Here is a 15,390-nt window from a genome sequence, read left to right on the forward strand (position 1 = left end):
TTAAAACAGGCTGCCTTAGGCCACAGACCCTTCGGTGGGCCACAGCCCATGGGTTGGGGACCTTTGGATTAGAGGACACGGCCTGATTTAAAACAGGCTGCCTTAGGCCACGCCCAGCCGACTGTTCCTCCGTGCTGCAATCCAACATGATCAAAAGTGGCTCCTGACCGAGGCTGGGTGTTCCCTCCTACGGGTGGAACATCAAAGATGAGCTGGCCTGGCAGAGTTGTTTACCCTTAATGGGTACTTCCTTCTTGCCCTGCCAGCAAGATTCTCAAGCCGGCCCTCCTCCCATTATCTGCCGGAAGCACACGGCGTCGTTAACCTTTGTCCTTCCAAAGCTGGCAGAGAGAAGGTAAGATCACACTGTGCCAGGCACCACCCAGCTGGGCATCTCTCTCATTAGAGAGTTGGGCACACCTGTGAATTGCAGCCACCTCCTTCCCCCGGGGAAGGTTTGGTTGGCTGGTGACCAAGGAGAAGAAAGCCGTGGGCGTCTCTCTCTCACTCTCTCCTCTTTCTCTCTCTCTTCTCTCTCTTCTTTCTCCTCTCTCTCTCCTCTCTTCGCTCTCTCTCTCTCCTCTCTTTCTCTCTCCTCTCTTCGCTCTCTCTGTCTCCCTCTCTCTCTCCTCTCTTTCTCTCTCTCTCCTCTTTCTCTCTCTTCTCTCCTCTCTTCTCTCTCTTTCTTCCTCTCTCTCTTCTCCCTCCTCTCTTCGCTCTCTCTCTTCCTTTCTCTCTCCTCTCTTCTCTCTCCTCTCTCTTCTTTCTCCTCTTTTTCTCTCCTCTCTTCGCTCTCTCTCTCCTCTCCCTCTCTTTCTCTTCTCTCTCCTCTTCTCTCTCTCTCTTTGCTCTCTCTCTTCTCTCTCCTCTCTCTCTCTCCTCTTTTTCTCTTCTCTCTCTTCTTTCTCCTTTCTCTCTCCTCTCTTCGCTCTCTCTCTCTTCCTCTCTCTCTCCTCTCTCTTTCTCTTTCTTCTCTCTCTCCTCTCCTCTCTCTCTTCTCTCTCTCCTGGGCTTGATGACCGCCTTGTCGCGAAAGGAAATGGGAACCGAAGCACGAAACTGGGGCACCTCCGTGCAATCGAGGCTCTCCTTCCCGGAAGTCAAAAAACAAGGCTTCTGTCTTTCACTCTTTTGAGAATGAAATTAAATCTCAAGAAGAAGAAAAGAGGATTTGGTTGGAAAAGCCCTCTTTGGCCCTTGCTAATATTTCAGGGGGGTGAAGTGAGGACCCAGAAGAGGACAAACGAGTCCCATCGGCTGGGTTCAGCCGGCGAATTTCTTAACAAGCTTTTTCACTCATTAGGATGTTCTCTGAAGAGCCCCCACCCCACCCCATCCCGTCTCTGGCCTCGTGTAGGTTGGGTAGGAAGAGTCCAAATTATGTCCAGTTGTCCCATAGATGTTTTGTGGACATCCCAGCAAAGGAGGTGGAGGACCTAATGTTCTGAGTTTCTCACGAGAGGGCCCATCGGCCTCAAGATCTGGCTTCCCAAGACAAGAGGGTGGGATGCCATTGGACACGTGGGGTGGGGGTGGGGATCCAGCACGTGGAGCTAGCCATCTCTTGACAAGCTTTCTTGGGGTCCACCACTAACACCTTTGGGGAATTACCCTGGGGAGAGAGAGAGAGAGAACAAGAAAGAGAAAGAGGAGACAGAGAAAGAGAACAAGGAGAGAGAGAACAAGAAGAGAGAGAACAAGAAAGAACAAGAGAGAACAAGAAAGAACAAGAAGAAGAGAACGAGAAGAGAGAGAGAACAAGAAAGAGAGAAATAATTCAACTTTGGGGAATCTATCCTGCAGAGAGAGAGAGAGAGAACAAGGAGAGAGAGAACAAGGAGAGAGAGAACGAGAAAGAACAAGAGAGAACAAGAAAGAACAAGAAGAAGAGAAGAGAGAGAGAACAAGAAAGAGAGAAATATTTCATCTTTGGGGAATCTATCCTGCAGAGAGAGAGAGAGAGAGAGAGAGAACAAGAAAGAGAAAGAGGAGAGAGAGAAAGAGAACAAGGAGAGAGAGAACAAGAAGAGAGAGAATAAGAAAGAACAAGAAAGACAAAAAGAGAACAAGAGAGAAAGAACAAGAAGAAGAGAACGAGAAAGAATGAGAGAGAAAACAAGAAAGAGAAATAATTCACCTTTGGGGAATCTATCCTGCAGAGAGAGAGAGAGAGAGAAAGAACCAGAAAGAGAAAGAGGAGAGAGAGAAAGAGAACAAGAAGAGAGAGAACGAGAAAGAACAAGAAAAAGAGAGAGAGAGAAATAATTCACCTTTGGGGAATCTATCCTGCAGAGAGAGAGAGAGAGAAAGAACCAGAAAGAGAAAGAGGAGAGAGAGAGAAAGAGAACGAGAAGAGAGAGAACGAGAAAGAACAAGAAAAAGAGAGAACAAGAGAGAGAGAGAGAGAAATAATTCACCTTTGGGGAATCTATCCTGCAGAGAGAGAGAGAGAGAGAGAGAGAGAGAGAGAGAGAGAAAGAACCAGAAAGAGAAAGAGGAGAGAGAGAAAGAGAACAAGAAGAGAGAGAACGAGAAAGAACAAGAAAAAGAGAGAACAAGAGAGAGAAATAATTCACCTTTGGGGAATCTATCCTGCAGAGAGAGAGAGAGAGAAAGAAAGAGAAGAACAAGAAAGAGAGGGAGAGCCTGGGCTGCCGCCAGGTGGGGAGTCCTCGGGGCTTCCTCTGAGCATGGGCAGAGGGCCTTCTGCCTCCCCCAAAGCAGGAGGTAGGAAGCGAGCTTTCCAGGATGCGCTGCTGGAAGGAAAAGCCAACTCCCAGCCCAGAGGCGCAGGTTGCCGCTTTCAGCTAACTCCGCTTCTCTCAATCCGGATTGCAATCGAAGCGATGCTGGGGGCTGGAGGCGGGGGTGGGGGGTGGGGGCGAGGAGAGAGCCTTGAGCCCGATCCTCCTTTGTTTGCTGCTGCTGCCATCGCCGTCCCCGGCCGGAGCATCTCCTGGTCGCTCGGGAAACGCGTGTGGTGTGTGTGTGTGAAACGACCCCTTTCTCTTCCAGCTGTCGGGGATCCGGGAGAGGCGGGTCTTCAGCCTCCCAGCCCATTGCCCATTGGCCGACCGGGCTGCTTTCTCCCCCCCCCCAGGAGCCCGGGCCGGGCCGGTCACGTGGCCCAGCCGCCTTCCCATTGGCTGGGTCCCCAGCCCGTCGCCCTCCGTTTTCTCTCTCTTTCTTTCTCTCTCTCTCTCTCTCTCTCCCTTCTTTTTTTTTTCCAGCCTCCTCCTTTCTCTCGCTTCGCTGCCTGGAGGAGGAGGAGGAGGAGGAAGAGGAGAAGAAGGGGGAGGAGGAGGAGAAAAGGGAGGAGGAGGAGGAGGAGGAGGAGAAAAGGGAGGAGGAGGAGGAGGAGGAAGAGGAAAAGAAGGAGGAGGGGGAGGAGGAGGAGAAAAGGGAGGAGGAAGAAGAAGAAGAAGAAGAAGAAGAAGAACGGGGCGCGCTTCTGCCTCCCGAGCTCGGGAACGAGAAGATGCCATGGTGGTCCCGGCTCTCCTCTCGCCCGCACCCCGGCTGCCCGCTCGCTCCTGCCCGCGCCTGAGCCAGCCAGAGGGACCCTCCTGGCAACCGCTGCGGTAGCAGCGGCAGCAGACACCCCCCCACCCCCACTTCCCCCCCCTCCCCTCCCCACCCCCCTCTCCCACCCCCGCCTGGGCCAGATCCGCGGGACCCCTCCCCGGCTGGATGGACGGGGGGCGGCGGCCGCGGTACGATGCTGCCCGCCGTGCTGCTGCTGCTGGGGCTGGGCTCGGCGTGCGCCCTGCAGCCCCGCGACCCCCCCGGCGGCTCCGGGCAGGCTCCCCGCTTCTCCTCCTCCTCCTCCCCCGCGCCCGCCTGGCCCCGCCGAGGGGAAGGCAGCGGCGAGAACGAGCCGGCCGCCTGGACCCCCAACGCCCCTCGCCAAGCTCCTCCGCAGGGCGCCGAGAGCGCGCGTCCCGGCCCTGCCCCGACCTTCTTCACCTGGCCGGCCCCTTCCTCGTCGCCCCCGGCCTCCGCCTGGCCTGTCCCGCAGGAGGAGACCCCCGGCCCCCCAACTGACGGGCCTCCCCCGCCGGCAGAGGAGGAGGAGGAGGAGGAGAAGGAGGAAGAAGAGGAGGAGGAGGCGCCGGTGCCCAGCGGAGCAGGTGAGCGGAGGCGAGCGCCAAGCCGGCGCGCCCAGCCGAAGCGCAGCGCTGGAGGCGGCTTTTGGGGAGGGGGGAGCCAGGCTGGTTTGAAGCCAGGGGTCAAGGCCGTCCTCCGGCTGTCCGCGGGGCCAAAGGAGGCCCCGGGATTTTTTTTCCCCCCAGCTTCTGGCGGGCCTCGGCTAGCGTCCCCCATCTTCCGAAGCCTACTGTGGCCCATGGGAGCCCTTCGTATATGGGAGGGTGGGGTGAAAAAAGAAACTGGGTGGGTGGGTGGCAAGTAAAAGGAATGGCTGAAGATTGAAGCTAGCCAGAGCTTCTTTGATCTGCTAGAATATCTGCGTTCAGGGCCGGGAAAGAAGCCAGCTTACGCCAACCTTGCAGGAAGGACGTTTTTTGCAGGTGGCTTCAAAAAACAAGGTTTTTTCCAAGATCAGGAACATACATCCATCTCTCTCTCTATATATATCTATCTATCTATCTATCTATCTATCTATCTATCTATCTATCTATCTATCTATCTATCTATCTATCTATCTATCATTTGGGCATCTGAAAAGGGGATCTTTGCATTCCCCGGATGGGTCCGCCATGAAATCCCACCGTTCCCCATGGAACTGCTGCCCAACGTAACCGAAGGGCGGGCGCCAGGTTGGAGATATGCAAAGCTTTTGTGTGTGAAAAGGCAGCCGTGGGGTTGGGGGGGGGGTTGGAGGTGTCAAGGGGAAATTCCATTCCGGCTGGGTGACATCTCCGTTTGCATGGAGTTATTTTCCTTTCCTGCCTTGGAGAACCTCTGGGCACAACGGTGTGGATGCTAAAGAGAGCTTCCGTAGTTGAGGGACACCTGGACTTGTAATCCAATATAAGCTAGTAAACATCTTGAACCATCCTGGTTGACTCAGCCTTCCATCTTTCCGAGGTCGGTAAAATGAGGATCCAGATTGTTGACTCTGTAAACTGCTTAGAGAAGCGGTATTTAAGTCTATGGCTACTATCCTTCCTTCCTTCCTTCCTTCCTTCCTTCCTTCCTTCCTCCCTCCCTCCCTCCCTCCCTCCCTCCCTCCCTCCCTCCCTCCCTCCCTCCCTCCCTTCCTTCCTTCCTTCCTTCCTTCCTTCCTTCCTTCCTTCCTTCCTTCCTTCCTTCCTTCCTTCTCCGGACTTAGAATGCAGAATTGCAGGCTAACTCTGCTGACCAGCTCAAGGTTGACTCAGCTTTCCATCCTTCCGAAGGTCATAAAATGAGGATCCAGATTGTTTTGGGCGCGCGGGGGGGGGCAATAGGCTGACTCCATAAACTGCTTAGAGAGGGCCATAAAGCACTTTTCAAGTGGCATTTTGGTTGTATAAAAACAAAGGCGTAGAATTAAAATCACGTTGAAGTATTATTACAGCTTTGTAAAGCCTTAAGAAGGCCACGCCTGGAATACTGCATCCGGTTTTGGTCACCAGATTACAAAAAAAGATGTTGAGACTTTGGGAAAAAGTGCAAAGAAGAGCAACTAAGACGATTAAGGGCCTGGAGACCAAAACATGTGAGGAACGGCTGCAGGATTTGGGAATGGCCAGTCTAGAGAAAAGAAGGACTAGCGGGGACATGATAGCAACATATCCAGTATTTGAGGGGCTGCCACAAAGAGGAGGGGGTCAAATTATTTTCCAAAGCACCAGAAGACAAGACAAGAAGCAACGGATGGAAAATAATCAAGGAGAGAAGCAACCTGGAATTAAGGAGAAACTTCCTAACAGTGAGGACAATTAACCAGTAGAATAGGTTGCCTTCAGAAGTTGTGGATGCTCCATCACTGGACGTTTTTAAGAAGAGACTGGACAGACATCTGTCTGAAATGGTATAGGGTCTCCTGCTTGAGCAGGGGGCTGGACTAGAAGACCTCCAAGGTCCCTACCAGCTCTATTCTGATTCATAGAATTCCCAGGGTCATGTGATCAAAAATATAAGTCTATAAGTTGCAATTGCTGTTGTAAACTCTCGAGAGGGAGCAAGGTGGATGAAGAATTGGTCATCCTTGGCGTTGGTCCTTCAGGAGGTAGCCAACATCTTGAAGGATGTCCCAAAGGCGGTTTTTTTTTTCAAAAGGCAACTGGATTTTCTTAGTCCGAACTTGAAGAAGCTTCTTGGGTGAGAAGCGAAACCTCTTCAAGGAAAAACAAACAAACAAAGTCCAGTTGCATGGCAAAGATTGGACTAAAAAGGCTGACCAAGTGGAAACATCGGCGGTGTCCTCTTTAGTTTGGGCCACACCAGACATCCAGCGTGTTGCTACTTTCAACATCCACGTTAATAACATCTATGCATTTTGACGTCTGTCCTCTAATTGTTCCTGTCACTCTCGTTTTGTTTATGATCTTCGGGTTTGACCCTGGAGGAAATCAAGACGCTAGCAAGGTGAAGATCATCTTCCCTTTAACCCAGAAGGAGCTTCTAGAGCTAGGACTTCCTGCTCCCATAACTGGAAGCTAGCATCACCCTGGCAGGCCGGGAATTATGGGTGCGGAGGCTCAACACAACCTTGAGCTAAGATAACCGGAGGGTGAAAATCTTGTTCTCTCTTTGGGAAAGTGATTGTCATTTGACAGCTTCCTTTAGGAAGCCATTCAGGAGCCGAGTCCCTCAGGAAAAGAAAGGCAGGAAATTGAAGGTGGCTTTTTGATTTTCCGTAGGATCTTGCCATGACCTATCTTCTCCTCCTTTCTCATCCGATCTCATTTTTTTTCCCAGGGCATTGTCTGTCATCCTGAGTCACTTCCCTTCCTTTTGTGATTCTGGTTATTGGTTGTTTTTTTGTTTTTTTTACTTTGGCAGAGCCCCAAGCGGGGGTTTGATAAGATTATATTATCCCTCATGATTTAGGAGGGATGAAGAATAATCACCGCCCAAGCAGATGGCTCCAGAGAGGACTGGGCTGTGTTAGATAAAGATGCCTGCCTGGACAAGACGAAAGAGTTCACCCAAGTTTGATCTGAGCTAATTCATCAGGTTTGGGTTGGTGACGCTTTTGTCTTCGGGTTTTGTTCTGTGGGTGGAAGATGGAAAAATTAGGTGTGGCACTCTCTTCCTTCCCTCCTCCAAGAAAGGCATCCTTTGTTTTAAGTCAGGGGTCTTCAAACTTGGCCCTTTTATGACTTCTGGACTTCAGCTCCCAGAATTGAAGCCCACAAGTCATAAAAGGGCCAAGTTTGAAGACCCCTGATCTAAGTCATGGCAACTGTGATGGATGCCTTTGTCATCTGACTGTATCCTTTTCTCCTTTCAGAAGCAGGGAATAATAATAATAATAACAACAACAGCAGCAGCAGCAACAACAAAATGTTGGGAGGGACCTTAGAGGTCATCTAGTCCAACCTCCTGCTCAGGCAGGAAATCCTATACCATTTCAGACAAATGGCTGTCCGGTCTCTTCTTCAAAACTTCCAGTGTTGGAGCATTCACCGCTTCTGGAGGCAGGTTGTTCCACTGGTTAGTTGTTCTAACTGTCAGGAAGTTTCTCCTTAGTTCTAGGTTGCTTCTCCCCTTGGTTAGTTTCCATCCGTTGCTTCTTGTCCTGCCTTCAGGCGCTTTGGAGAAGAGCTTGACTCCCTCTTCTTTGGGGCAACCCCTGAGATACTGGGAGACTGCTATCATGTTCCCCCCTCGTCCTTCTCTTCATTAAAGTAGATATACCCAATTCCAGCAACTGTCCCTTATATTTTTTAGCCTCCAGTCCCCTGGTCATCTTGGTTGCTCTTCTCTGTACTCTTTCTAGAGTCTCAACATTTTTTTTTTACATCGTGGTGACCAAAACTGGATGCAGCATTCCAAGTGTGGCCTTACCAAGGCCTTGTAAAGCGGTACCAACACTTCACATGACCTTGATTCTCTCCCTCTGTTGTTAGTAGTCCAACTCAGCAGAGCATCTATGATGTTGTTAATCAGCTGCTTACTCGAAGCTATGAAAGATGAGGAATGAAGAAATGGTTCTTCCCTTTTCCTTTGCTAAACCAGGTTGTTTTTAACTCTAGTTTATGGAGATTCTCAGTCATCCACGCTCTTGGGAGAATCATATCTTCAGGTCTGTGGAGATTCTCAGCCATCCAGATCACGGTTGTCCCAAAGGGGCTTCTTCAAGAGGCAGCTGGATTTCCTTTGTTTTTCCTTGAGGACATTTCGTTTCTCATCCCAGAAGCTCCTTCGGCTCTGACTGAATGGTGGGGGAATGGGAGGATTTCAAGTTCCATCCGAAGGGAAGAAGCTTCCGGGGTGAGAAGCGAAAGGTCTTCAAGGAAAAACAAAGGGAGCCCAGTTGCCTCTTGGGGAAAAAAAGCACCTTTGGGTTAACTCTGGGTTGTCTGTATGAACCACAAGTGTTGGTTCTGCGCATTATGCCTAAGAGAACCATTTAATATACTTGGGTGGTTTCTGTTTATGGTTGTTTTTTTAAAAAAAATTAATGCTCTCTTTTGCAATCGCTTTTGTTTACGATAAACGGACGTTCGTAAGAAAAGCTCAGCTCCCAAGGACGCCATTAAAGCTCAGGGTGACTTTTTGATCTTCTAAAGGTAAAGGTAAAGGTTCCCCCGCACATGCATGCTAGTCGTTTCTGACTCTAGGGGCCGGTGCTCATCTCCGTTTCAAAGCCGAAGAGCCAGCGCTTGTCCGAGGACGTCTCCGTGGTCATGTGGCCGGCATGACTAGACACCAAAGGCGCACGGAACACGGTTCCCTTCCCACCGTAGTGGTCCCTATTTTTCTACTTGCGTTTTTTACGTGCTTTCGAACTGCTAGGTTGGCAGAAGCTGGGACGAGTAACAGGCGCTCACTCTGTTACGCGGCACTTGGGATTCGACCCGCCAAACTGCCAACCTTCTGATCGACAAGCTCAGCGTCCTAACCCACTGAGCCACCGCGTCCCTTTTTGATCTTCTGGAAAACCCTCAATAATAAATATGAGCCATGGTGAACTTAAAAGCAGCGGGCAATTTTGCTGTTGGGACTTCAGAACATTTTTCAGAATCAAAAATGTTCCCATCACTCTCTTGAGCAGATTGGAAATTCACGTGGACGTGATGGCGCGGAGTTTCCCCACCCCTGGTGTAAATCTTCTTCACATGTTTCAGAAATGGCTTCCAAATTAGCCATTACTAAATGAATCGAATGAAGTTATTTTTCCTCCCCCAAACAGACCCTCTGTACGGTGTGATTGTTAGATGCTGGCTTAGGTAGGAACTTAATTTGGAAGATTTGGATGCGATTAACCTGGCAAACGTGGTGTAGTGGCTGGCTTTCTTTGTCCCCCCCCCCCGTTTTCCCTTTTGGCCACACGACGTGTAGCTGTTGCGTTTTGAGACCAGCTTCGAAGTCTTGCAGGTGCACATCTGGAATCCATCCTGAACTAATTGCAGTGTTGCTTTTTAACTCCCCTCCTTTGGATTATTTGGGCAACAAGACACAAAGGAAATTGCGTTTTGGTCTATCTTACCTGTTGTGGGGACTTCTGGCAACACAGACAATGTTTTTTCAGTGGGACTCGTTTTGTCGTTTTCATGGGACAGTTGTCGGTCTGTCCTGCAAAGCATTTTCAAAGCTTCTACGATCTTGACCATTTTTGAGCCCTTATTTCAGACTTATTCTCCTAAATGTTTCTCTGTCCACGTAACTTTGAATCCCAGAGGCCTCTTCCCTGTGCTAGTCAGTTTCAAGTACATTTTTAAAAAAATAATAATAATAATTACAATGGTCAAAGGTCCGTCTTTCCTCATTATGTTGGTTACAAGGCTTTGTTTTCTAGAACCGTGACTACTTTTGACTCCTTATTTCAGATTTGTTTTTTTAAATATTTCTCTGTCCACATTGAATCCCAGAGGCCAGCTTCCTGTCCTAGTCAGTTTCAAGTAGACTTTCTCAAAAAAATAATAATAATTACAATGGTCAAGTTTCCTCTTTCCTTATTATATTATATTTATATATTTATTAAACTGGTTACAAGGCTTTGTTTTCTAGAACCTTGACTACTTTTGACTCCTTATTTCAGATTTGTTTTTTTAAATATTTCTCTCTCCACGTAACTTTGAATCCCAGAGACCAGCTTCCTGTCCTAGTCAGTTTCACCTCTGCCTTTTTTTTTAAAAAAAAATGGCCAACGCTTTACCTTTCCTCATTATGTTATTTATTACCCGGATAGACTTTTTGGATAAGAGTTTAGTTGTGCATCGCTCTCCTATGTGAGGGCCACCTCCAACATTTTGGACTGCCCGTTTTGTTTTTTTTCTAAAATATTTGACTCTTTTGAGAAAGCTGGCGCTTCTGCATTCTGAACATTCGCTTCTCTGTTTATTGCAATTAAAAAGAAAAAGAAAAAAAGAAATAGTGTACCTCTGACTGTACAGTTCCCCCCAACCCCTCTGAATCACGTGGGATTGTGGTTTGCGCAGCTGAAGCCTTTCGTTTTGAGCTTCGTCTTTCGCTTTCGTTGTGTGATGTGCAACCACAGCAAGGAGGCCTTCCAAGGAGAAGGCGATAAACTGCAGCACAATGTTGCAGGGGGAATATACCCTCGATCCAAGATGGCTTGCTCTGTTCCTTCTTCTTCGGCTTTCAGTCAAGATCCCAATTTTGGGGATTTTTTTATTTTTTTTTTAACAATGATGCTGCAGACATATTTACAACAGAGAGTTTGGCAACGAGAGGCAATTGTTGGGAAGGTTCCCAGTTAAAATCCCAAGAAAAGGTGTGATTGTTAAGAACCAAAGGAAGGTATTTGATCCTGGGTGGATCAGAAATAACGATTGGGGTGATTTGAGGTAGTTAAGAAACCATCATAGACTTTCTACGAGTAAATTACAATACAGGGCGTCCCCGACTTACAACAGTTTATTTACTGAGCGTTTTTCACACTTACGGCCGTTGCAGCATCCACGTGGTCACGTGGTCAAAATTCAGACGCTTGGCAACCGACTCGTATTTATGACGGTTGCAGTGTCTCAGGTTCACGCGATCTCCTTTTGCGACCTTCGGACAAGCAAAGTCAAGGGGGTGGGGGGTGGGGAAGCCAGATTCGCTTAACGACGTGAATAAGTTAATAACTGCAGTGACCCACTTAAAAACCGTGGCAAGACAGGTCGTAAAAATGGGACAAAATTCACTTAAGAATTGTCTGGCTTAGCGATAAAAATTTTGGGGCTTGCGCTTGTAAGTAAGCAGTTTGCTAAACCAGGGCCTTGAACTTTTAACTTGGCTGCTGTTTTATTTTTATTTTATATTTTTTGTCCTTTTGATTCACATTTTTAAAAAAAAACTGGTCTCGTCTGGTTCTGCTTTGTCTTTGTTAACTTTTTTTTTGCCCCCTCCCCCCCTCTGGATTTTGTGTTTTAATCTTTTGCATAATAGATAGATAGATAGATATAGATATAGATATAGATATAGATATAGATATAGATATAGATATAGATAAAAGGGACGCGGTGGCTCAGTGGGTTAGGACGCTGAACTTGTCGATCGGAAGGTCGGCAGTTTGGCGGGTCGAATCCCGAGTGCCGCGTAGCAGAGTGAGCGCCTGTTACTCGTCCCAGCTTCTGCCAACCTAGCAGTTCAAAAGCACGTAAAAATGCAAGTAGAAAAATAGGGACCACTACGGTGGGAAGGTAACAGCGTTCCGTGTGCCTTTGGCGTCTAGTCATGCCGGCCACATGACCACAGAGACGTCCTCGGACAAGCGCTGGCTCTTCGGCTATGAAACGGAGATGAGCACCGGCCCCTAGAGTCGGAAACGACTAGCACGCATGTGCGGGGGAACCTTTACCTTTACCTTATAGATATAGATATAGAATAAATAAACCCCCATTTTCTTTGGATTGACTTAATTTTGTAGGAGGAGTCTCTTCCTTCCCAGGGTGCCAATATGGTCCACCCCATCCTTCCTTTTGGTACGCGGCTCGGGAGCCGTTGACGTTGCGGCGACGCAAGGACTGCGTGAACAGAAAGCAGGATGCCGAACGGGGTTTGTGAGAAAGCAGGCCACCGTGTCTTATTTAATGAAGGCCATCAATCAACCCTGGCTTCTTTGGAGGAAGACTCTGGCTGGCACACAAGATGCCATACGGCAAGAGGAGTGCCGTAGTTTTGATGAGGAAACCTAGGAAACAGCAGGTTATATATAGGCCTTGAGCCAGATTGCCGTAGGCGTCCTTCAAAAGAAGGGAACGAGAGAGGCCGATCAAAAGACAGGGCGCAATTCTGGGATGTCTGCTTCCCAGCTGTAGTGATGGGGGCAACGGCGAAGGTTTCGCGGAGGTTCTCACGAAGTCGCCCCCCCCATTTCTCCGAAAGGGACCGAGGGGCTTTGTGCAAGTCTGGAGTCATTTCCTTGGATTGCCGTGACATTAAAAAAAAAAAAGACGACGAGACTCTAGGAAAAAGTGCCGAGAAGAGCAACAAAGATGATCAGGAGACTGGAGGCTAAAAGGTTGGAAGAACGGTTGCTGGAATTGGGTACGTCCAGTTTAATGAAGAGAAGGACTAGGAAGGGGACAGGGTAGCAGCCTTCCAATATCTCAGGGGGCTGCCCCAAAGAAGAGGGAGTCAAGCTATTCTCCAAAGCGCCCGAAGGCAGGACAAGAAGCAACGGATGGAAACTAACCAAGGAGAGAAGCAACCTGGAGAAATTTCCTGACAGTGGGAACAATTAATCGGTGGAACAACTTGCCTCCAAAAGTTGTGGGTGCTCCATTGCTGGCGGTTTCTAAGAAGAGACTGGACAGCCATTTGTCTGGAATGGTTTAGGGTTTCCTGTTTGAGCAGAGGGCTGGACTAGAAGACCTCCAAGGTCCCTTCCACCCATATGAGTCTATGTTCCACCTTAGTCTAGTCTAACAAAGAGGAGAGGATTAGGGGTAACATGATAGCAGTCTTGTAGAGGGGCTGCCCCAGAGAAACAGGGGGTCAGCCTATCCTCCAAAGCACCAGAAGGCAGGACAAGAAGCTACGGATGGAAACACATCAAGGAGAGAAGCAACCTGGAACTAAAGAGATTTGCCCCGAATTTGCATTGCCCTGAATTTATTTATGAAGTGCCCCACCTCCACCCCCTAAGGGAACTATATTTCATCACCCTTGGCATGAAGATAAACATACATCTGCACACACCACCACAAACATTTGTAGGCTGCCGGTTTGCCACGCTATTTTTTTTCTTCCTCTGGGCTTCCAGGAGAAGATTCTGAAGTGCAAAGTGAGAAGCCAGACGCCTCGGGACGTCGGACTGCCTTGTTTTGCCGTGATGGATGACCCTTGATCACATCCGCCTTTTATTTTTGTCTTATTGATCTCATTCATTGACCGGATTTATAGCTTCCTTGCCCTCCTCCCTGTGGCTGGGGGCCGTTGAACATGCCACCGCGGTCAAAATAGCAGTAAATTACAAAATAGGGAAATAAAAAAGGGATGGGGGGGACGAAAACTAGGAATCTGAAGAGTTTAGAGCAATTGTTCTGGGGATGATGGGCTACATCATCCTTCTGCCTAAATGACACGGAGGAAGGTGCATATATACAACCAGTCCTTCTTAACAACATTTTGTTTGGCGACCGTTTGACTTAGGACTGTTTTCCACACATGTGCCCCTTGCAGCATCTCCACGTTCAAGTGGCGAAAATTCAGACACTTGGCAACGGACTCAAATGTATTATTTTTTTTTTTTAATAATAGCTGCATTGGTTGATCAAAATGCAAAATACACAGAGTGACTTAATGAGACGATTTTTACAAGCACAATTGAAACATAAGCCGGTCAGAAAAGATTCTATACATGCTGATGTGACTGTTACTTGTACAAACACGAGAAAAAAATGTTTACATCCAGTCGTGTATGTATTGAGAGTATTAAGAACTAGATTTGCTTAATGGTGATAAGAGGAGGATACTGCCGGAAGAAGAGAAGATCAAGGAAATAAATCATTAATTAATATATTGGTTATGGAACAATAGAAATTAATTATTATTGACTGTTTTTTGATATATGAACCCAGACAACAGGCTGTTCACTAAGCACTAAAGATTGTTACTGGGAAAAAAATAATAATTAATTAAATATATTTTTTAAAAAGCAAAATATAAAATACAAAGAGAAATTCCAAATCGCAAACTAGGAGGAGAGGGAGGGAGGAGAAAAAGAAAATAAAGGGAAAAGAAAAGAAGAAGGCACAGTAGGAAATAACAACAATACAACCGCAACTTTTTGCTCTTACACAACGGTGTGTACAAACCATTTCTATAACCATAAACCGATCTAATTAGCAAAAACAAAATCAAAATTTCAGGTTGTTTTTTTTTGCAAGACTGCAGGAACCGTTTGCGCTTCAGTTTGAGATGCAGAGAACATAGACACTTCCCCAACAGCCTGCGCCCGTCTCCAACAAGGAAGGGACCCAAGGCAGACAACATCCTGCAGCCAAGGAGGCCTCACACCCATTTGCACCACTCAGAGTGACCCTGAGGACACAGATAGGTAAACCTCCAAGTGGCCTCAAGGACTCTCTAAAAGAAGGCAAACGACCAGCCGTCTGCAAGGAGTATAAATCCTCCCATTTCCCCACCATCCAATCAGACCTGAAGAAGCTTCTGGGATGAGAAGGGAAAGGTCTTCAAAGAAAAACAAGCAAGTCCAGTTGCCTCTTGAAAGAGCATCTACAAAAGCTTGCTTCTTCCTCTAAGACTTTGACAGGACATATTTAAATTCGCTCCCTTGCCCTCTAGCCAATATCTTCGAGTGAGTCATATTCTCGGGATACACGCCAAGTGTCCTGTTTAGCTTCGCAAGGAATGTGATCTTGTTGCCTTATATAATTCAGGAGGTGTTGTCTCGGGACACTCAGGCCTGTGTTCACAGAATCTGGTCTTCACAGTTCAAAGATTTTCCTCACCGAGCAGGCCTAGGCGTGTTTGACTTCAAGACGAGCCTTGTGCATTCCGTGAAAATACCATGGCTAGCCAAGGCAACACGCACAAATGGAGCCTCAAACAAATCAATCCAGAGTCCTAACTCAAGACACAAAGGGCCGGCTCTCAACGGTCAAAGTTGGGACATATTATACAAACCCCCCAACTCTCCAGAGATGTCTACAGTGCTGAGAAAATATATTGTGAAGGTTGGTCAACGCTTAGAGAAATCCAGCTCGCTCCATCCTGGCTTCTTCCAGATGTGTTGAGATGACCATTTTCAGAACTCCAGATGAGATGCCACCGAGAACAAGATGGTCGCTGTTTTCCTTT

At 48.0% G+C, this 15,390-nt stretch overlaps 2 protein-coding genes across 2 annotated transcripts in view; one reads left to right on the plus strand and one right to left on the minus strand.

Annotated features, from left to right (window-relative positions):
- Positions 1-1,051: 1,051 nt before the first annotated feature.
- Positions 1,052-3,060, minus strand: LOC308674754 (uncharacterized protein; the record flags this gene model as incomplete). The annotated part of the gene is made up of 2 exons (XM_081339485.1): positions 1,052-2,137; positions 2,418-3,060. 2 exons carry the CDS (start codon positions 3,058-3,060, stop codon positions 1,608-1,610), a joined length of 1,173 nt encoding a protein of 390 aa, XP_081195611.1. The 3' UTR covers positions 1,052-1,607.
- MEGF9 (multiple EGF like domains 9) overlaps positions 2,970-15,390 on the plus strand; it is a 45,440-nt gene continuing 33,019 nt past the window's right edge. The window contains exon 1 of the mRNA XM_081339824.1: positions 2,970-4,130. Coding sequence (XP_081195950.1) covers positions 3,719-4,130 — 412 coding nt within the window. The 5' untranslated portion in view covers positions 2,970-3,718. The remainder of the gene's footprint in view (positions 4,131-15,390) is intronic.

This window comes from Vipera berus, assembly GCF_964194415.1.
Source record: "Vipera berus genome assembly, chromosome: 15".
In the NCBI taxonomy this organism is placed as follows: Eukaryota; Metazoa; Chordata; class Lepidosauria; order Squamata; family Viperidae; genus Vipera; species Vipera berus.